Source organism: Pinus tabuliformis, chromosome 8 (genome assembly GCF_031772625.1).
Source record: "Pinus tabuliformis cultivar Carrire ecotype Pingquan chromosome 8, CPIR1, whole genome shotgun sequence".
Taxonomy (NCBI): Eukaryota; Viridiplantae; Streptophyta; class Pinopsida; order Pinales; family Pinaceae; genus Pinus; species Pinus tabuliformis.
This window is the reverse complement of record NC_142294.1, coordinates 2,060,437,591-2,060,461,440: the sequence shown is the minus strand read 5'-3', so window position 1 is coordinate 2,060,461,440 and position 23,850 is coordinate 2,060,437,591. Positions and strand designations below refer to the sequence as shown.

At 37.8% G+C, this 23,850-nt stretch overlaps 1 protein-coding gene across 1 annotated transcript in view; it reads left to right on the top strand.

Moving 5' to 3' along the window:
* Positions 1 to 21,094, top strand: part of LOC149244733 (protein BLISTER-like) — a 111,536-nt gene extending 90,442 nt beyond the window's left edge. The window contains exons 5-11 of the mRNA XM_089374979.1: positions 8,954 to 9,030; positions 10,394 to 10,461; positions 10,593 to 10,712; positions 10,908 to 11,200; positions 12,818 to 12,886; positions 13,188 to 13,343; positions 20,462 to 21,094. Of these exons, the coding sequence (XP_089231105.1) occupies positions 8,954 to 9,030; positions 10,394 to 10,461; positions 10,593 to 10,712; positions 10,908 to 11,200; positions 12,818 to 12,886; positions 13,188 to 13,343; positions 20,462 to 20,542 (864 nt within the window). The 3' untranslated portion in view covers positions 20,543 to 21,094. The remainder of the gene's footprint in view (positions 1 to 8,953; positions 9,031 to 10,393; positions 10,462 to 10,592; positions 10,713 to 10,907; positions 11,201 to 12,817; positions 12,887 to 13,187; positions 13,344 to 20,461) is intronic.
* Positions 21,095 to 23,850: the final 2,756 nt, after the last annotated feature.

Here is a 23,850-nt window from a genome sequence, read left to right as displayed (position 1 = left end):
TGCAATACAATTATTTATTTGTAGAACATGATTCCTCATAGAATATTGGAGGACAAGACTCCTGAGGAGATGTTTACAAGAGTGAGACCGAAGGTGCGTCATCTGCATATCTTCGGCTGTCTAGATTATGTCTGCATTCCTATAGAGAAGAGGACAAGTTAGAGCCCTCATTAGAGAAGGGCATTTTTGTTGGCTATATTGAGGTCTCAAAGGCATACAAGGTCTACATTCTAGGACAAAGGAGTTATATTCTAGTAGGCCATCACCTTAGGAGCCTTTTGCTCTTGATCCTCTACCCCTTTGGGCTTCATATCATGAGAGCAAGCATCATTAGTTGGGATGTTATATTCAAGGAGGGCATCACCTTTGGGAGTTCTCATGATATGAAGCCAACAGGGGTAGAGGATCAAGAGCAAGAGGCTCCTAAGGTTGAGCAGGGACCAACAACACTAGCAAAAGGGACACAACTTGTAGATCTGGAGGAGCGAGATGTTCCTTTGAGCTTTACTAGGAGGAGGCTGAGATGGGTCAAACAAACCTTGATAGATGTTGAGGAGCATGTGGAGGCACATAGTAACACTTTCAAGCAGAGTAGACCACTAGTGAGATTTTCTAGCCATTTGGCCTTATCGAGTAGCATCAGTGAGTTCGAGCCTCCCACTTTTAAGGAGGCTGTAGATGAGTAAGTCTGGAGGGTTGCCATGGTGGAGTTACTATAACTCCATTATGAGGAGTGATGTGTGGGACATAGTGTCAGTGCCTAATGAGGAGTTAATGGTCACTTGATGGATTTTCAAAATCAGGCATGTAGCTGATGGTAGTGTCGAGAAGTACAAAGCAAGGTTTGTGGTGAGAGGTTTCTCCCAGATGGAGGGACTGGACTATGAGGATGCTCATGTCGCTAGATATGCATCTATTAGGGCGGTCATCTCTATTGCTTTGTAGATGAAGTGGAGGATACATCAGATGGATGTGAAGACTGCCTTTCTCAATAGGGTGATTGAGGAAGAGGTGTATATTGAGTAACCTCAAGGCTTTAGGTGCATGGGAGAGAGTATCATGTATGTAGGATGAAGAAGGCCCTTTATGAGCTGAAGTAAGCTCCACATGCATGGTATGACAAGATTGATGGACATCTTCTTGGTTTGTGTTTCACCAAGAGTGAAGCAAACTCCAACTTGTATTATGTACTTGTTGAGGGTGAACCCCTTATCTTGGTTGTTGAAATTCCTTACACCCTAGGTTTGGTGTATGGCTAGACTTAGCACACAAAGACACTAGCAGTGTTGAACCAAAACAACTTTGCATGGCGGAAATATAACAACAATCAAACAATAAATTACACAATAATATTTGGCCCAAAACTTGTTATATTAGTCCTTCAAAAAACAATCATAGGGCTCCTGTACCAGGGATCATGGCCCTTTACAAACCCTGATACACGACACAATATACACAATATGCAACTAGGGCTTGAGGTCTACTTCGTAAGACCTTCAATCTACCCAACAAATCAAAGGAAAAACTCACAACTTACTTGTTGGTTGAGCTCCCTTTCAATCAACCCTTTGAGTCTTGTTATCCATGAAACATGAAATCCCTTTGACTTCTATCCTAACAGTCCTTTGGCGACAAATGTCATAGGGAATAGTTTCTTTTATGCCCTGTATGTACAATGATTCATAGTTGACACTTCATTTAGTCATTGTACTTTACATCAGCTTGTAAACATGTTCAAACCTCCATTACTGAACATACTTCACAATTACAACTCAACAACCCTTCTCTCTCAAAACAACAACCCTTAACATGAGCAACAACCCTTCTTCGTTGCCTCGCTGGCCTCTCCACAGGCCTTTGACGTCTCTCCCCCACCTCTTCTTGCTCGCGACTTATCTCAGATGGGCTGCGCCTATAGTCTTCTACCTACAACCTTCACTGATCTACTTGTGGCCCTCCTTTTATACTTCTGCTCAGAAATTATGAGGTATGAGTCCTCCTTCTCGGGCTTTGGCCCCTCCTAGGGCAGAGCAAACTTGACCACAAATACCTTCTAAATAGCAAACAAAAATACTAATGTCCAACCTTCTCTCCATTGTCCAACAAACCAAACCTTAGGAGGATACTTGACCTCCTTCATAGGATAGAACCCTCTTACAATCACAGAAAAATCGTCCTCCGCTTGCTGATCTACGACTCCTCTTAGCTTGTTTTTCATGTCACTTGGCTCCCAATCGGCTTCAGCCTCCATACTCAAACAATAATAATATCCAATGTTCCACCAAGGTTCCGGGACGAGGGGGCGAGGGAGCGAGGGGGCGCAGGAGCGACCTATGCAAAAGCTCCCTACCATTTTTTAGGAAACGTGGGGGAGCGTCAGGGTCTTAAAAATTTATAAATATAAAATATAATTTATTAATTGAGTCCACTATGACAATTTGGTTTGAATTGAAAAGCTTTAAAGCATGATCATTGATATGAATATCATTTGACATTATCCAAATTTATAATATCATATAAAATAATAAATTTAAAATTCTAATTCAGCTTGGTCAAATTCTAATTTAGATTTTGGTCAGACAGAGGGAGAGCTTCAGCTTGATAAGGTAGCCACTGAATTCTGTGAAAAGGTAAATGAACAGATCAGCAACACTGCATTGGCAGTAGAAGGGGCAACTACAATGGGTTGTCCAGCTGTATTGGATCCAAAAGCTAGAAAGTTTGTTATATTATATATAATATAGACAGTACACCATATGCCGAAAGAAGAGTTTTAGTTCCAGGAGAGATGAGAAGATCACATGAAAGAGTTTCTGACAGTTTACTATCAAATGACATTGACTGCAGGATGACCATCTGCAAACCAACTTGGGCGACCAACGATGGCATGGATAATTTGTCTACCTTATTAGAGCAATGCCATGCAGTTCAAACTTCAAACTAGCAGTGTATTTCAGGGGTGAAAATAATTTTCAGACCTGAGAATTCAAGCTGAGCAACTGTGGTCTGTGTAAATTTTGTAACTGTATAAATTCATATATAATGACAGTTCCTGAGATTTCTTGCTGCCCATAGTATTTTGTCATGCTTGCAATAAACGCATGTTAGTCTATAGTCCACCCAATTATTTCCCACATGACATAGGTGTTGCTTCCATAGTTTGTATGTCAAATGTCATGCAAATTAAAAACACAAACTGAATGTCTCATATTCTTTGCTTGTCACTCCAGTTATCTCCCCACTGTAATCCAGCCATCACTTGAGAAAAAAAGGAGAAGTTTTAAAAGGGAAAATTCATGTACGTGCTATATGGTCCAACAAATTTCCATGATACTGACCCTCTAAAATAACGCTTGTTGAAACCAAAAGACAGCACAAGACGTTATCCCCATACAGAACATGAGTAGCTTTGTACCACTTTAGGTCTATTAAATCATAAACTATAAGCAAGGCCATTTTTTTGGGAGCGTGGGGAAACGTCCCCTCAGGGAAGGGAAACGTTTCCCTGGCACGTCCCCCTGAATTTCCTCCATTTTGGGAGCGTGGGGAAACGTCCCCTACTCGTCCCCAAGTCCCCGGAGCGCGGGGGAGCGAGGAAACTAGACCCCTAAGGGGGGGGGCGAGTCCCCGTGGAACATTGATAATATCCTTAATAAAAAATATTTTGTTGTCCTAAACCCACCCACTTGGGGTTAGAAACCAAGACTTAGGTACTTTTCCCACAATCCTTCATTTTGTGGGTAACCTCCTCACAAATCAAGTACCCATGATTTGTGGGAGTACCTCCCAAGCTACACTATTTTCAACACTCCCTCTTAGTGAGGGAGTTTCTTCCATTCAATAGAAGTAACTCATGAAGAACACAATCTCCATTCATGGCATCCATCATTGCTACATAACCTACAATATGAACAACACTCTCCTCGAAAGTGTCCCTGCCATTAGAAGCCTCTCACTTCTCCTCCTCTTGATAGACCTTCAAGCCATTCCAAGGTTCCTTCTTGCCAACTATAGAAGTCTTCTTTATTCCTACTAACCATGCACTCTTCTTGGGTTGTGAAATCTTCCTCTGACTCTACAAACTCTGACTCTCACTTGACTCCCTCTGAGTCTCAAAAACCTCCTTCTTCCCTTGATCTATAGGCTTGCTCTTCAACTTGTATAGACCATTCTATTTAACTCCAATAACTGCTCCCATGGAGTTGGAGCCTCTGGGCTTGAGCATCAACTTTCCATCTTGGAACAATACTTCAAACCCCTTAGTCTCACTCGCTAAGACAGACAACATGCTGCACTTGAGCTTCGGTACCCACAATACATCCTGAACTTGTAGCAACCCTCCTAACTCCATCCTGAATGGCACCACACTTGACCCTTTGACAATCTTTTGATTCTTATCGCTAACATCCATGTACAATTTAGAGTCCCATTCAGTTAGATCTCAAATACTTTCTGCGATCCAGTCATATGTTTCGATGCTCCGCTATTAATGAACCATGCACCCTCATCGATGGTGCCCTCAGGGAAATGAGAGACTAGAGCAAAATCCTCTTTGAACCTTCTCACAAAATCATCCTGCTCAATTGTAGATGTAGCAGCCATTGCAATCTCTTTCTTCATTATCTCCTTCCTTTGGACGCAAACACTTACTTGCATAATGACCAAACTCGCCACAAGGGAATCACTTCACTTTGCTCAAATCCTTCTTCTTGCCATTGTCGAACTTCCCTTTGCCATTCATCTTACTAGTGAGAAGCAAATTCTCTCCATCAAAATTCTTCTTATGAAGATCCTCGTCCCAAAGTTCCTCTTGGATGAAATCTTCCCATAACTTGTTCCAATCTAGCAACTTGTCTCGATCAACTATTCCTTTGATAAATGGCTTCCATTCCTTGGTGAATCACTTCAAGGCAGTCCTCACTAATTCAAATTCTGGAAGGTTATCACCAATGGCAACAAGCTCATCACGAACTTGAGAAACCCTCGTGAGATATGAAGCCACATTCTTGCCATCCATCATCTTGGTGCTCTTAAGCTTCTCTCTCAATACCATCAACCGGTTCTCATTCTTATTCTAGAACAAATCCTGAAGAGCCTTCCACATATCACGTGCAATGTTCTTCCTGGTGAGATGAGGTATTAGGTGATCCTTAACTCCATCAAGAATGATCAACTTGGCCTTCGCATCAAACTCTTCAAACATTCAACTCCTTTGGATTTGTTGGCTTAACAATCTCCTTGTCAAATACCCATGATTTGTGGGAGTACCTACCATGCTACACTATTTTCAACATTGGTCCTTTATGTGGATGATCTCTTCTTGATGAGATCGAAGAAGCTCATAAGGATGTGTAAGGAGGACCTTTCTTCGGAGTTTGAGATGAAGGACATTGGCTTGATGCATTAATTTTTGGGATTGGAGGTGTGGGAGCAGCAATGAGAGATTTTCCTAAGGCGGGGCAAGTATGCAGTTGAGATGCTAAGGAGATTTTGGATGGAGGATTTCGGTCGATGTCTACACCTATGGTCACCAACTTGAAGAAGCTAAGTGCTTCTAAGGGAGATTTGGTGGATCCCACATTGTATAGGTAGTAGATTGGGTCCTTGATGTATTTGGTCAACACTAGGTCGAATATTTGTTTTGCTGTGAACATTCTCAACCAACTCATGGTGGAGCCAAGATAGGTTCACTTGGTGGAAACAATGCATGTGCTGAGATAACTGCAAGGTACAATGGACTTTGGATTGAGATACGTTGGAGTTGGTGGAGTAGAGTTGCAGGGGTACACAAATTCTGATTGGGATGGGAGTGTTGTAGACAAAAATCGACGTCTTGATGTTATTTTAGCTTTGGATCAACTGTGATCTTGTGGTGTAGTAGGAAGTAATAGTCGAGTGCACTTAGCTTAGCAAAGGAAGAATATATGGTAGAACGTCTGGCGAGGTGTCAAGCCATATGGCTTGGCAAGATGCTCATAGGGTTATTTAGTCTTGAGTTGGATCCCGCTGTGATTCACTATGATAATTCGAGTTGCATTAAGCTCTTTGAAAATCTTGTGTTTCATGACAAATCCAAACATATAGACATCATATATCACCTCATAAGAGACGGTCTAGAGAGGTGTTATGAGATTGTAGTACATTTCCATAGAGGAGCAGGTGGCAGATATTCTCACCAAGCCTCCAGTGAAAGGGAAGTTCGTGTTTTATAAGGACAAGCTGGTGGTGGTGAAGAATCCCTTCCTTGCTAGGAGGGAGTGTTGAAGTTCTTGGTAACTTTGAAAGGTCTTCTACATGAGCTTGGTGTCTTAGCATGTAGGAGATAGTTGATTGCCTCTTTAGGTACTCGTTTGGTTGAGTAAGTGATTTATGACTTCCTTTTTAAGTCTAACTTAGGAAAAATACACTAATTAAAGTCAATTAGTTATTGTGGACTATTAAGCCAAAGTACTAAGGATAAATAATAAAATTATTTAAGTGAATTAAATATGATCTCAACTGTTGATCTTAAGTGAGGCGAGATGTAATCTCGACTGTCAATCACTTAGGAGATTAGGGTTGGATTTGACTTAATGAAGTTATAAAATAAGCTTAAGGGAGAGGTGAAGACATACAAATGGAGGAAGTGATTTTCTCTAGAGTGAAAGGCTCAGCGATATTGAAGAGATCAGAGGAATAGGGCAAGGAAATTTTGGGAGTATTTCTAGGAGCCCGAGTTTAGGAAATTGAGAGGTTAAGTAGCTAAAGCGTAGAGGAGGCTGAGTTTTGGAGAGGCCGTTTTATCCAGTGGGCCGATTTTTCTTGAGTGAGCATGGGTCATACAGGGAGGAAAGGAGAGGGTTGATTTGTTGGTGGTGGAGGCTGAGTTTCTCTAGGGAAGAATTCTTCACAAAGCTGGTTTTCTGGTGGGATGAATTCCCTGGGCCGAGTTATAGGTTCCAACAACGCACTTTTCTGTGTATTTTTGTCTGTGTGTCTAGGCCTAGATTTTACCGAGGAATTTAATGAAGGAAAATTGTTATGGGTGTATACTTACTGTTGTGATGTGATTGATCTCTCTGATTTTATTTTTCCGTTGCAAATATTTTATTTCAGAAGTTAAATACCAATGGATTTTTTCATAATAATTTAGAATTTTATTTAATAATTTTATGAGAATGAAAATTGTTGAGGTATACATAAATCTGGACTGGTATTGGAAATTTAACAACATATGAGCCTGAGACTTGATAGGAATATTTTGTTGAGTTTATGCATTATTACACATTATTTATCAAGTGGGTTGAAACTGAAAGTAATTCTTTATCGAATGGGTTCCTTTCTAATGGTTGTAATTAATTTCTACCAATGTAGGATTACCTCCTTTAGAATGGAACTTTCTTTACATTTATTTTATAAAATTCCACAACATCAGGACTACTGTTGAATATTAGTATCTTCCTTCCTATTTTATATCAGAGTTACACACAGAAGAAAAGATGGGTAAAATAGGTGAGAGAAAAAATATACTTATTAATCATTCCATACTTCAAATGTTTCTTTTCAATATGTAAGAGATGAGAGATAATTAAAGTACCAGTATAGATCCATCTTAACCATGGATCTACCAAGAGCTGAGAGGGATCAAATCTCATCATATGCAAACCTCTTTTTAGAATGCAAAACTGGAAAAAAGATTTACACGTAAAGAGTTTTAATCCCTTTCAGTGCTTGATAAATTCATGATTAAGATAGATCTATAGTGGTTTTCTCTTTTTCTATATAGATAATGTGAATTTTTTCATTGTTTAAATTGTATTTTTGAATAATTTATTGTTATTAATATTTTATATTAAAAATTAAATGAGCTACAAATTTTCCTCTTATTAAGAAGTAACCAAATTATTATACCTTTAATTATTTTTTCTTTAAGCATTAACACACACACACACATATATACTGTCTCTCTCTCTCTCTCTCTCTCTCTATATATATATATATATATATATATATAGACTTCATATTGAAACATATTAGTCAATATGGATATTCAAATAATTTGTTAAAGTTCTATATTGAAATATTTATAAGAGAAATATAATTTGTTTTTTAGTGGCTTTATCTCTGTAAAATTATATAAAATTAAATAAACTTATGTTATTTAACATAGACATTGAAATATTTTATTTATTACTTGAAGAGTGAAAGTGAAATATCAAGTGAGCACAATGAAAATATGATTATTAATGTTTTATAATGCTTTTAATTAAAACAAAGCAAATATGTATAATCATTTATGTTTTTATTATAGCCGAAAATGTTTTTTCATTTAATTTTTTTTAAGGTACATGTGTCAACTCCAAGTTGAGCATGGACAAACTTACACATCACCTTCATACTGGATTGTAGAGTGAGCCTCTCGGCTCAACTAGATTTCTACCAATGCAGAATTACCTACTTTAGAATGGAAAATTTTACATTTGCTTTATAAAATTCCATAACTGCAGGATTTCTGTTGAATATTGGTGTCTTCCTTCTTATTTTATATCATAGTTACACACAGAAGAAAAGATGGGGAAAATAGGCGAGAGAAAATATATGAATCATTTATTTTTAAATCATTCCATACTTCAAATGTTCTTTTTTTCCAATACGTGAGAGATGCCAGCGAGAGGTTACATAACGTCTCTTTTTTTTGTTATTTAACTATCACCTAAGTACTTTATTAATAACCCAGTGCATTACAATTAAGTTAATATAACGTAAGTACATATGTACTAGATGACCATTAGTTAATTAATCACACTAACATTTTAAACAACAGGGCATTTATGTCTTATATTTCTCTCTTGTTCTTGAAGGTTTGAAATGCTTTGCGATGAATATGTGAGTGTTTTAGTCTGCAATTATTTTCCATCTTACTGGGATGTTTTTGGGACATTGTAATTGCTTACCTTTGAAATGACTTAGACAGGCACTCAGGTTAAGATCAAATGAGTTGAAGTTGGAGAGACAACTTGAGACGTTAAATGGGGACCTTACTTCCAATAGGTATTTCTTCAATATAAGAATACTCCAATGTAGTTATTATTTTATTTGCTCTATATATTTGTTTTAGTGAACATTATTATCTAATCAAATTTAATTCTTATTCAATATTTCAATACGTTTGTTTTGTTGTGGGATTGGAAGTTATTCAGCCCAAATTGATAGAATTCTAATATTTCAATAGTGATATACATTGTCTTCATTGTCTAGTTTGTAGGTTTTAACTCTTGATAAACATTGAAAGCATTCATTTTATTTTTTTTCGGACAATATCTTCCATAAGCGCTTCTGAAAAAACATTATACTAACAATATACTACTAGTCTCTAATTCCTTGTAGCATTTGTACTATCACAGTGCAACCATTTTGTTGTTTTTCCAGTATGGGAGACTAGAAACAAATTTCCTAACAGATAACAGATCAATATTAATAGACAAGCCTCCTTATTTCATCCTTCTTGTCCTTCTGTAGCTCGCAGAAAACAGAGAGAAAAGATGCTCCACAAATTGCCCAAATGAGGAGCAATTGTCACACATATATATAGTCATCATAGGGGGTCGAATGGGTGCCTCTAGGGGCCCAACTGACATGACTTTTAGTGGAGCCGATTTGTCATTTTAAGGAGGCAAAATTAAATTCAAATTTTTCTAATTTCTTTTTATGATGAAAATACCGACCTTGGCTACTTAGCCAGGGTGGTACTTTTCATTCTCTCTTTCTCTCGATCAATCTCCCCAACCATATTAGAGGTCTCATGGAACACTAAAGGGAGAGATCAGTCTTAACATAAGGAAAGCTAATAGCATCAAAGCAAACGACATTGTTCATGAGGCCATAACACAGTCCAATATCTCACAGAGATGACTCATCCTTCCCGCCCAAATCATAGGTCTCTTGGAATATTCAAGGAAGGGATCACACCATCAAACTCCCCAACCATACCACAGGTCTCACAACAAGAGAGATGAAAATACCATTAATCTCCTCACAAAGGGAGAGATGAAAACAATACATCATCAATCTCCTCCCATGGAGAGATGAAAAGAATACACCATCAATCTCGTCTCATGGAGAGATGAAAATACTACACCATCAATCTCCTCACAGGGAGGGATGAAATTTGCACACCATCAATCTCCTCTCTCGAGAGATGAATATAGGACACCATCAATATCCTCACAGGGAGAGATGAATTTTTTACACCCTCAATCTTCTCTCAAGGGATGGCCTTAGCCATGATTACAAATACATTATTGATTCATGATTGTGCTATTGCTACATGTGAAGATTACACCCATAATTCCAACATTTTCTTTGAAAACATTTTGTAATTAATTGAAAACATTTTGTTCTTTTAACCTCACAGACGACATTGTTCTAGTCTGGAGAAGGAACGCACAGATTTACGATCCACTATTGATGCATTGCAGGAAGGTATACACATTGAAGCACTGGAAGTTTTTAACCTTTTTGCATTTTATTATTGAAGATAATTCATGTTTTGATCAGTTGATTGAGATGTCTTCTACATGAGTATTAATTTGTGAGTACTTATATGACATCAGAGAAAAAGTTACTGCAGTCTAAGCTTCGAAAGATAGCTGTGAATGATAATTTTGATGTACACTCAAATTCGAAAAATTCAAGAGATTTAAAGGATGCATGTACTTCAACGGAAGATATTGGTAGGCTTCTGCTTTACGTTTCATTTTGTTTTTGTTACTCCTGTTTCTGTGAATGTACACAAGGTGTCTTTTCTTTCTCAAAACTTTCTAATGGATTTTCAAAGTAAAGATGAAAACGGTTTTTGGATCATTTCAATATCCTTTCTGAACCCTTGTTCTTTTGATTCTATGTTGAATACTGCTAACTTCTTGCAGGCATCGAAGTATTAAATCTTCCAGCTATGGGTGGCTTATTTTTGGCTAGACAGGATGATGTCCCCACAAGAATACCTACAACAGAAGCATTATTACAATCTATTAATGTTCAGGAAGTGTCAGATGCTCAATCAGGAGGTGCCACATCTTCCACAAGCTTCAGTTTGCCATCCTTTACTGAAGCTACAAACAGTCTGAATTCAGACCAGAGAACAGATCTGCTGCATCTGCCCACTACAATTCCCAGTGATCAGAAGAGAATGGTTGATAGCATCAACTCTTTGATCGAAGAGGTATGGTTAGATATTTTGCTTAGATAATCAACTTGTCTATATTAGGTTTATGATACTCCTCATGGAGGATGCAGAAAGAAAGAAGACATAGAAAGAAATTATATTAATGTTCACTAGTGACGAAAGACAGGTCAATGGGACTCAAGTGTACATCCAGTATCAATAATGAAATAGGGAGTGCTTAGGAATTCTCCTGTGTAAAAAAGGACTAAAACAATGCAGAAATGTATGTAAACAGTAAAACTAGTTACCTGCAATGCCTGTCAGAGGTGCCTGAGACACTGTTGAACATGACAGATACTCGAGTGGAGGGGTTATGTTGCAGTTGAGGATATATTCTGGAAATGACGTTTCCAGGCCATTTCAAACTTTCAAGCAGATTTCTTCAATGTTTCAAGGTTTAGGAAATGTATCTGGCCAAAAAAAGACATATTTTGGCCCCAAAAACATGACAAATTTTTGAAGAACCCAAAATACCTAAAGGAAGTATTATGGTCAGTTAGCATAAAATGTATTATTATTGATACTTAATGTCTAGATCTTGACATGCTTTCTTGCTGTTTGTTTGATTGTTTAATTTTCTCTTACAGATTTGCAAATCTAGTGCAAGTTAGAAAAAATTGTACCTGTTCTGTTCCTAGACTTTTAATTTAAAGGTCATTTGTTCACCATCTACTTGCTTAAAACATCTAGCAACACAAATTTTGCTCTCCCTGGATGAGGCAAATGTCATTTTCCTTTTACCATGATAGTAAACTTCCCCTGGAGATCAGTAATATAAGTTGTGTTGATCCTAATTTCTAATACTGGGCTTAGTATGCATACAGAAAAAGGTAGGTCTTCCTTTTTAGTTCCTTTCGATTCCCAAAATACATTTCCAGCTGTTATCTTTGCATGTTTGAGAGAAATCCTGATAATTATTGTCAGAACAATATTTGAAAGCACTGCTCAGTGATACACAATGTCTGGTAATTCCTGAATTTTCTTGCTTATATATGTATGAGAGAAAACAGAAACAGCATAGTTTCAGAAAATGCTGGATAAGATATGGTAAGATAAATATAGTCTTTTCCATTTCCCTACCATATCTTCTCTCTCTCTCTCTCTCTCTCTCTATATATATATATATATATATATATATATGTTGCACGGGACCCATCCCCCCCAAAAATGCTCACGTACCCTGCGTCCCCGCATTCCGGGGACTTTTGGACACTTAGAAATGTCCCCAAACTGTTGGAGAGTCCATTGGGGACTTGGGGACGTGAGTGCAACCTTCAGATGCTTGGAATTTAAGGCTTCAAAGTTCACCCATAGCATTGTCTTGTGGGCGATGCAAGGATGCAGCTACCACATTACATCTTAAGAAAAACATTACTCACATTGAGACATGATCATGCTATCAACGTTTGAGAATCGAGAAGAGAGTGCAAAACTGCATATCTTATGAAATTAAAGAACTAGAAAAGAAATTGGTTTAGTTCTTCTATAGTTTAAACATTAAGATATTACTTCCTTTATTCAAGCAACATCCAAAGCTTATTAATTTAAGTAGCTTGCAACAAAAAATAATGCTTTTGAACTTTCTTATTTCAATAAGTTGTTATATGGATGCAGTTGGCTTTGGAAAAAGAATCACTTGCAAGGGCTCTAAGAGTAGAATCAGCGGAAGCTGCCATGCTAAGGGTAAGTAATGTAATAAAAGTGGTTGACTTGTTTATCAGGACAGGGAAGCAAGTTCTAAAAGATAATGGCTTTTGAACATCTTAAGGCTTCGTTCAATTATGGAGCAGTTTAGTGGGCTTCATTATGGAATGCTATTTTGGTTTTCTTATTTTGCATCATAAACATGGAACGAGTTCCTGTATAATTATTTTATTTTGCAATTTTGCAATCACTTTTGGGTGGAAAAATTATGAGTTTGTGAAAAAGTTTGTTTCTATGATCAGACATAGCTGTTCTATTGATCCAAATCTTAATTATGCAGGCTTCAAACCGGGAGTTCTCTCAGAAATTGGAGGCCCAAACTCAAAGACTGGAGCTTCTGATATCTCAGAACATGGCCCATGAAGGTCACTTGGTAGGGCCAAGGAATTTTCACAATATGCATGAAGAAATAGAGTACGTGGATGAAGGGGATGAGGTATACACTATAAACCACATTTTTATTTTTGTGATCATATCAAGGTCTGCTTGCAACATGTCAGTGGTACCCTGAATACAAATTCTCTTTGAAAGTAAAAACTTCACAACGCAATGCCTAGATTAACATTATTATATTTGTCGGTTTTTTGTTTGAATGGGTAGGTTCTAGATTTCACATAACAGTTCATGTTCAGGATAGATTTCTGTAAGTTAAGATATGATAATTTATTAGTCCAATAAATGACCACAAAAGTGGGTCAGTGGGACTGAAAAGGACATAGATAAACTAGATTACAATGCAGGAGTGTAAATGTAGCTCCTAGATTGAAGCTAAAGTCAGAAAAACATAGCTCATAACTGATGACTAAATATCTAGCTATTAAAGTTTACTCAAGCTAATAAAAAAAACATAAGGAGTGAAGATTGGCTACACAAAAAAATGAGAGGATGATGGTGCTAAGAAGATGCCAGAGGGACAAAACCAAACAAATCTGATAAAGACATTTGAAGCTGATCAAAAGATGTGGTGCCAAGAAGTGCTGGAGCTGACTGTAGAGGACAAGCATAGTTAGCAAGAGACAATCTCCTCATTAGAGTCATCAATGACTAAAATCACGAATGCACTAGTGGATGATGTCCTCCATGGTATATGTAGTCCTTGAGATATAGTCATCATGAGCGAGTGCTTTGAAGAGTGTTTTCTACAATATAGGAACCAATGAACATCCATCTTTCCATACATAACATATATTCACTTTGAAATTTGCACCCTTTAAGCAAATTCCTTGCTGATGTTCTCCACTTTTGAATTATGTTTTCCCCATGATCCTTAGATTTCTTGTATATTAAAAATATAGGATTGTACATCCAAGTCCACTCCCTTCATCGCACACATATATATCCACCTTTTTCCCAAAAAATCATTCCTAGTTTATTCACCTTTTCTAATCAACCAGCCATCTTTTTGTCCCTTGCCATCCTATAAAAATCCCACCTAACTGAACCAGTGAAACCCTTATGTGGTATATTTTTTGCCTAGGTTATCATGGCAATTGTAAGCCATAAGTCAAATGCCATACTAATATGTTAAAATTAATATCTATAGAATAGTATTAAAAGCCGGCCGGTCTGAACCGCAAACCAGTGAAATAGGCTGGTTCACCACCTATTCCATCCAGACCGGCCAAAAAACCCGGTTAGAGGCATGTTCCAACTTTTTTTCTTCAGAAAAACTGGGCCTAATTGACAGATTTATGATGGAACCGGCTGGTTTATGGGTAAACTGGCCGGTTCATTGCCACGTCGACTGCGGATCCACCGAGCGGTTTTTTTGAAGCTCCTGAGGTGGTTTGGATGGAAACTAAGGGTTGTTTCACTCCAAAAACACCCCCTCCAAGCTAATAAAAAGAGGTCTCCCCTCTCATTTGCCTCACACATCTCATTTGGAGTTTTTGTGAGTTTCATTGGGAGCTTGGAGAGTGTTGAGTTTTTGCTGGAGTAGTCATCTTGGAGGCTTGGAGCTATTTTGGAGATAGTTTGGAGTTGTTAGTAGAGTTGACATCTTCAAGAGGAGGCTAAGGAAGCTAGTTTGCATTTCCAGGTAAGGATTTTCACTTGGAAAAATCCATATTTCACTTTTGTCCATATATTTGATTTTTTTATGTGTTCTATGCTATATTGTTATCAAATCTCTAGTTCTATGCTATCAAATTTTGTAGGCTAAATATGCCCATTTTTTCCCAAATTTATCTTAGGTTTTCCATTTTTCTTAGCTGCAATTTTTTTTTAATTGGCATATTTCTTTGCAAATTTCAAATAATTCTAGCCATTGTGACTCCAAAAGCCAAGGACAGTGCATGGGCTCACTGTGATTTGAATCTTTGATTGATGGAAAAATGATATGCAAATTTTGCAATAAAGCTATTGGAGGTGGGGGTATTCTCAGGTTGAAACAACACTTCGTTGGGATAAGAGGCCAAGTAAAGCCATGTGATGCACCAAAGGAAGTGATAGGTCATGTTAGGGCAGAATACCTTGCCAAGTTTGAGAAGTTTGAGGAGAATAAGGCTAGGGAGAAGGCTATCCAAGAAGAAATTGCAAGGAAGAAGGAAATTTTACAAGCCATGAAATAGAGTGGGGATGATGATTTGAGATTCAAGATTCCCCTTCTATCCCTTCCACCAATGACCCCTTTCACTATGTTCCTCTTGCTCTTAGGTCTTATCATCAAGGCCAACAATTTAAAGGAACAAAGAGGATGAGCATCTCTTTTTCTGCTGCATTTTTCTCCTCTATGGAAAAATCCAATTTTTTTTTTGCTGCCTGCATTTTTGTTTTCCTTCTCTTCATCTCTGCGTCCTCATCTCCTTATTGCCCAAATTCTCCTTCTCCAGCTTCCATACGGTGCCATGGCTTCCTCTTCGTAGCTCCTTCAACCTGCAAAAGGCTCTCTCCCGCTGATCTGATATTCACCGTATGGGTGACATCAGTTAAAGATTTATTGTTTAAAGGTATTATAGATTCATGTGATGGTGTGCGTTCTGTGTTATTGAAACAATGGATCGATCAGATTGCCAATACACAAACAATAAATGGAAAGACAACAGAGAAATACAGTAAGCAAACACAAAGACACAAGAAATTAATAAGGAGTTCACCCTATTCTCCAGGGCTACATCTCCGGTCTAGCTCCCAGTGGTGGCCTTGTTTTATTGTGCCTTAAGCAGAGAATTACAATACAGGGACTCAATATAAGTTCTCCTGAAGCAGGTTTTGCTTGGCAGGGTGGTTCTTGGATTCCCCAAGCCATTGGAGTGCATAGACTCTTCGTCTTCCTACCAGCTCTGTGACCTTCTGGTCCTCAATGGCAAGAGCCCAATGTGGTGCTCAGCCCGGATAGATCCTCTATGGGATGGCTCGAATCTTCAAGCTCTCTGGTGCTCGATGCTGCCTTTGGTAAGCTCAGCCCTCTATCTCTTCTACTTTGCTTCACTGTTCTCTGTGTTCCGTCCTCCTCTCGGGATTCTGGTCTCTCTGTCTTCGTCTCTCGGACTGACTCTCTCAGTAACTGTCTAACTATGTATTTTGTCCCTGTTCATGGCTTTTAGCCATTCGTTCCAATGCCTGTTCGGTTCCTCTTTCGCCTCTGTCGATTCACCTTTTATCGCTGCGCTTGGAGTTCCTTGTTAGGCGTCACCATCAGCGCTCAGGGAGTGGCCACATGTCCTCCTCTAAACAACGCCAACATGCTTCGTCGGTTTGTTTCTTCAGTTACGTCATGGATGAATCTTTCCTCCACCGTGGCAGTCAAATGGATTCCAAATCCCTCTAAAACGCAGCATATTCCTTCGTTGATTCCGCTTCCTCCATCGGGCGCAATCTCAGCCATCCTATTTGGCTCCCCCAGATCCAACGTTATACGCACGTTTCGCGCGGTTTACTTGCTCGACCGTTAGCGCGCGATCAACGGCAGTTTTCTCTCACCTCTGCTTGCCACATGACGATCGATGTATGGAATCGGTCCGCTCTCGTCCAAAACCTCTTACTGTTTGAGGGCGCCCTGATCAATACCGTTGGTTTCTAGAGCACGGGTCCTGCCTTTGTACGTTTAGTGCTTTTTTGCCTTTTCCGCCCACGGTTCTCCGGCTTCCCATGCGTCCGTGTGCTCGCGCTTCCTCCTTCACGACCCTGTTTGCCCAGCTAAGTGCTAATCACGCATCAAAAACCTCCTTATTTTCCCGATCTGAGGCTCCCAGGGGCTACTTTGACCTCCTGCGCAGTCTCCATGGGCCTCAGTCAGCGCGCTTTGATCGAGGTCCTCGTCATTCCACGCTGGCTGCCATTGCCACTGGTTCAGGGTGTTTTTGATCGTTGTTTTTGGATTCTTTAGAGATTTGTTCCGACCTGATACTGTCATGGTTCTTTGACAGTCTTCTATGGATCCAATTCGGATCACGACCTTCCCACTGAAAAAGCTTTTGGACCACCAAAAGTTGGTTTTCAAGCATCGACTAAGTGAGGATATTGCTTTCTCACTTGTCCAATCTTAATCCACTTTGCGCTGCTAGGCTTTGAACCTTTGAGCCCAATTCTGAGATATTCAACATCTCCCCTGCGCGTCGTCCTCACCTTCCTGTTTAGCACTGTGTCTTCCTGCAATTCATTAAGATATTCAGGTAGCAGGTCATCAATAGAAGGCAATTGACTCTGCTCTTAAGGGTCCTCAATCATTGAAGGTTCAAACAATCTCAAGCAATTTGCATTTACGACTGAGTAGATGTGCATGTAAGTTGGTAAATCAAGGCGAAAAGCATTTTCCCCAATCTTCTCAAGTATCCTAAAAGGTCCATACCTGATAGGCTTTAGCTTTTTTACCTTCACCTTGCATCTTGTCCTTGCTGATATACAACCAGACTTGGTCTCCAACTTGAAAACTATGCTCCATCCGATGCTTGTCATGCCTAGCCTGGATCTGTTCAATGAACCTAGTTGCCTTGTCCACATCACTGTGTCCATCAACCATGGTATCTTTACCAAAGACAAAATCCAAAGGAGACCTTGGTGTGAAACCAAAACAGGTCTCAAAAGGAGATCTCTGTGTAGAAGAGTGTTTGGCTCTGTTGTAAGCATGCTGCACATAACACAAGTGTTCATCCCAAAGCTTAGGATGTTTGCTGCAATATCCTCTTAGTAACTGGATCACTGTCCTATTTACTACTTTTGTTTGGCCATCTGTTTGTGGATGAAAAGCTGTGATTTTCTTCAACTTGGTGTCCATCAGTTCCCATAGACTTGACCAAAACTTCCCCACAAATCGGGTGTCTCGATCAGATACAATGGAAGTGGGTAATCCAAAATGAACCCATACATGTTCAAAGAACAATTTTGCAGTCTGTTCAGTTGTAATCTGTTTACTACAAGGTATCAAAATACATATTTTGCTGAATCTATCCACAACTACTCTGTACTCAATGCCCCTCACCTGCTCTCCTGATCACTGATTCTATCTCTCTTAGCAAACCACGCTCTAGAGAATAGAATGACTGATCACTCTGGTGTCTCTCCAAGTGACCCTCAAGCCTCCTCTTATACTTTCCCTGTTGACATCTCAACGACCGAGATTAAGTCCTTAATCAACGGCTAAGATTAGATTTGGCTTGATGCATGTCTTTTGGACCACTCTAACACAGATTCATATTAATACACATTAATATTTTATTTTCCCTAAGTTTAGACTTAGACTCCATTAAAAATATTAATTATTTTAATATCTCCTGATCTGTTTAGAATCTGCCCAATCCCTTTCTGAGTATTGGAAATCTCATGTGCCCCAACCTCTCCACCAAATTTCGTGGCTAGAGCACATCCGATGCTACCCCAAATCAACACAAAACATTATATAGCCCGGGCCTCCCACAAAATATAAACATCATCTATTCATTTATTAATAAAATATTTATCATGGCTGTCAATTGTTAAGTTCATGTATTCCACTTGCTTCTCCATGCATCATCCAAGATCCACCATAAGCATCCAGGAAAAGAGATCACATCACATCACAATTCCACCCAAGTGAAGTCACTGAACTAGGCCTCCATAGTGCACAAGGGAGGAGAATCACTAATCAAGAGAAATCCAAGTGTAACCATGAACAATGAGATAAGTCGCTCCCTTGTTTATACTATAGTAACCAAGTGATTTATCATTTAACTCAAAATTTAGGGCAAAAGCCCCAAATTTTTTTAAATCCATGCTACAAGGTGGATAGGTTATCAAGTTGACCCCCAAATTTAGCCTTAAAAACAACATGAAAAATAGCCTCTAGAGCAAACTTGTGTGAACAAAATCTCCTCCAAGGGTGATGTCATCATCAAAAATGCATGTTTGTCCATGAAAAGGTGCAGTGAATAGCTCATGGGGTGTATCTCATCTCATAAGTCATGTCTCTCCATCCAAAGGCAGCCTTATCACCAAAAAGCTGTCTCAAGCCCCATGTCATGCACAAAAAGAGTGCTAGGGTGATGTCATCAAGCTAGGGCATGACATCATCAGGTAGAATGTTCCCAAGTGATCACTACAATAATCAATCACCATCAAGATAATAGAAACATCCATCAAGAAGGTACAATGCCAGCCTAGGGGTGTTTTGTCATCTTAGGGGTGCACCCACTTTTCAAGCCAACGTCCAAGCCTATAAAGTCAATGCCCAAGGGCTTGAGGCCTGGGAAGGTTATCATCAACTGTGTCAAGTCATCCTCAAGGTCATCTCTCCTCAAAGTGCCTCAATATCCTCCATCAAAACTCTAGGTCCTCATGGAATTTTGACTTAGAAGAACTCTGTGGATCATGGTAGGGGCTGCTGGCTGTCAAGCTGCATCATAGGAGAGAAAATTTCTGCTAAGGTTACCCATGTATGTGAATGGATAACAAGTCCAAATCATACGTAGTCAAAATAGTGAGTATGACTTGGACATTGATATACACATGTACACATATTATCAAGAACTTATTAGAGTCTCTTGATGATTGTTAGTTGCGATGTGAGGCATGATATATTGTGGAGGGTATAAAAGGAATAGAATTATTGTGGACTTATTGCATTCAATCATTCTTTTTTGACAAAATAAGCACCTTCAATGTGCAATTGGCAGCTTTGTACTGGATTTTGTCAGAATCATAGGTACCAGGTTTGTGCCTAAGTCATTAATTCCTATGATCGGATACCTATCCTCCACTCATTGAATTGCATAGTCTGGCTAACTCATTTTTCATTGTTGAGACTTTATTTAACTTGAAAAGTAGTGCTGTTCTTTATCCATGGCGTTGTTGATTTAAGAAATGTAATTGGGTTCAAGTCCTTAGGAAAGTTGAAATGTTTTATTTACTGCTAACTTACCATATTAACCTCATGCACAGCTATAGCGAGCTTCTGTTCAAGTGAGTGTTAGCTTATTTTCATTTGCTTATAAAAATCACAAGCACCTGCAAGCATGATGTTTGAGAAAGTTTGTTTTCTTTGTACATACAATGGTTTTGAGTCTCATAGACATGCCTGTTCTAACACCGATTTTGATAGATATCTACTTATGTTCTAATTCTAAGACATTGTGCTCACAGGTAGTTGAGAGAGTATTGGGGTGGATAATGAAGCTTTTTCCAGGAGGCTCTTCAAAGCGTCGTACGAGCAAACTCTTGTGATATATTTTTGTGGGAAATTGCATTCGACTCTTGAGCAGTTAACGAGCTTCCTTCTTTATACTAACCATTTTGGTGCTCTCAACAGAGTGGCTTTCGAGGCAGGTACCCATGTATCATAAGGTTTTAGTTAGGTCCATTCTTTGGAGCAGAACCCTTCCATGGGTTTCAGCTCTATGGTGCTGTATGTGTTTTTGCAGATTTCCAAGTTTCACACGTTTCCACCCCTAATAGGCATATAAAGTCGCTGTAAATCCCAAGGAAAATTCATTAATTTCTACTGAATGTTGACCATAAGGAAATAAAGGTAGAGTGCCAATTTTCTAGCTAGGAGTTCATGTTGTGATTTGTGAACAATTCAATTTCCTCTCAAGGTGACTTGTCACTGCGAGAAGCATATATGGCAACCTAAACCATATATAGAGAGCACCGTAATCGGTTTTGTGTAAGCAGATACGATTTATAGACCTGCAACCAATTATATAATGTGGGCGTCCATTATGGAGGGTTCTCCTCCCTCCAAGAATAATGAAATGAAGTATTTTTCTTGAAAAAGATGGGCATAGCTGAAATCCAATTTGGCGGCTTTTCTGCCAAAATTCTAAATGTATTTTTAGTACATAATGCGCCTGTTCAATGAGATAAGTTAGCAAATTTAATAGAAAGCAATTATAAACTAGTGGCTTATTCAATGTTCAATCTTGGATTGATTTCAGTTTTAATTTACATATAATGTGGATTTTAAATTAGATATTTAACTAATTTATCAATTTTTAGTTATTCTAATTCAAATAACTTGGGTATAAAGTGAAGGGTTGTTGGGATGAGATATCTTAACTTGGGTATAACTTGGGTATAAAGTGAAGGGTTGTTGGGAGATATCTTAACTTGGGTATAAAGTGAAGGGTTGTTGGGATGATATATCTTTTCTATTCAACTAAAGCAAATTGATATGAAGGAGACGTAACTTCTAAAATTCGAGAAATGAAGAGAATAATAAATGAAAATAGAGTTAGTATTTTATACTTAAAAATAAGTAAAATATATAATGTTTGAATAATATTATGAGTTGACCTCAACAGGTAGAGATATATATAATGTTTGAATAATATTATGAGTTGACCTCAACAGGTAGAGATATATATTATGTTTTTGGTTGTGGCGGGATTAAATTTCTGGAGATATGTTTTATTCGGTGAAAATTGTGAAAAAATCTGTATAAACGAGCTTTACTAAATAATCTCTAAATAATCTCATAACTGTTTTGATGAAAAAATAATAATACAAATTATTTAACAACTTAAAATAAATTTATGCACCCGAATGTTTCAAAATTTTAAATTTGTAATGAGAAAGTAGTTTTTTCAATACTATACTTTTTCAGCATTGATTTAAATATTTGTTATTTATTCACTATTATTGTAGATATGAATATCACACGGTATAATTCATCCCATACGATCTCACTTTAATGACATTGTACTCTTTATTTGGACGAAGAGAGTAATTGTTCAGTGCCCTTTAACAGTTACATTTCAAAATTTGTGTTGTATTTAGATGGTTATATTTTTACATGATCCTTGAGCAACTTCTAACTTTTGATTAGAGAAGGTAAGGTAATGTTTTAATTAATCTTAATAAAAATTTCGAGGAAGAAATTTTCAGTAAATTTGTTGAGAAATACATTAAAATTTTTATTTTGTAAAACTTTTTATTTATTATTTTCAACATTATTCGATATGTTAAAGTATGGATTGTATATTTATTGTAAAAATTAGTATTTAAAATTATTTTATTTTTGAATTTAATATAATGTTATAATATGTACATATTATAACATAGAATTAAAATATTAAATTTAAATTGGCAATATGGACATCTTATAACATAGAAAAAAGGATGTACTATTAACCTATCATTTATTATTAAATTGAAGTTTTAAGGATGGTTATAAGAAATATAAAGAAAAAATGTACATGCTTACTCTAAAGATCTTTATTATGAAGTTTTAATGATGGTTATAAGAAATATAAAGAAAAAATGTACATGCTTGAAACAAAGATTTAGTTTAAATCCAACTCATTGTAGAAGGTGGCTGGTCATGGTTTTTTGAGGTCTTTCCCTATTTAGTGGTTGAATGATTAGATTCAACCAGAACTATAGAGTTCTACCCATTAATGGGTGACTTAAAGGGGTTTGAGGCTCTCTAAGATACAAAGTGCTATTATGGAGAATTGTTTTTAATCATGCAGTGGTTCAACTTTCACTTTGCAGATGCACTTCTAGTAATCTCCAACTTGACCCTTCACTTGAAGAAGGGCATGATGTGTTGTGACCTAGTTGAGCTAGGTCGAGAAGGTGGCCCATGTCGAATAGGTAATCTAGATGAGCCAACGGCTTACGAAGCGCTTTGGTCATGGTACATGTGGCCCAATGCCAAATTTGAAATGTTGGAGATGCTCCATATCTAGTGGTATCTTCCTTGTTTGCATGGTGATATGAACTAGCAAGTTGGAACATTTGATTGTTGTGTCCTACAAAGAAAATTTATGAGATGTTATAACAACATGAAACAAAGCATTATTTTTTCTTTTCCAAATCCAAAAGAGACTTAGTGCAGAGGAGCATTTAGGCAATGTGAAATCCAATGGCTCAAGGCAGGGTATCACCCACTGAGAAAGCTCGCTAGGAGATGGAAGCATACAAATATTGTTACTAACCCCAAACATACTAGCAAGTAGACAACCAAAACCACATTTAAGGGTTTTAGCTTCTACACTCTATGAATTGTGTGGGTTTTACACATTCAAGGATGTTAACCTTTAATATTTTGTCCATCTTAAAGAATTTTGTAGATGGTTGATCAAAGATAATAAGTTCCTCCAAGGCTCTATCAGAAAATAACATCATTACCTATCAAAGACAAGAAGATTATCAACAACAAATCATCAATGGAGTTCTTATGCTAAATATTAGCAACTCTATTTCCTATGCTAAAGGAAATCACAATCTTTGGTGAAATTCTAGGAAGTACACCTCAAAATTTCAAAGCACAAAATGAAGTATTCTCAAGATAAAATTTGGCTCTAATGAAAGAAATTAAAAAACTCAAAGAGGAAAATAAGCAACCAAAAGGAAGGAATCAACAACTCCATCAAAGGAAATAGACTCAAGGCTACAAACAAAAATTGGAATCAACAACTCCATCAAAGGAAATAGGCACTCAAGGCTACAGAGAAAAATCTAAGGAAGAAACTACTTACCAAATACTAGTTCATAAGGAGTAAAACTAACAACACTTTTCCAAGTGG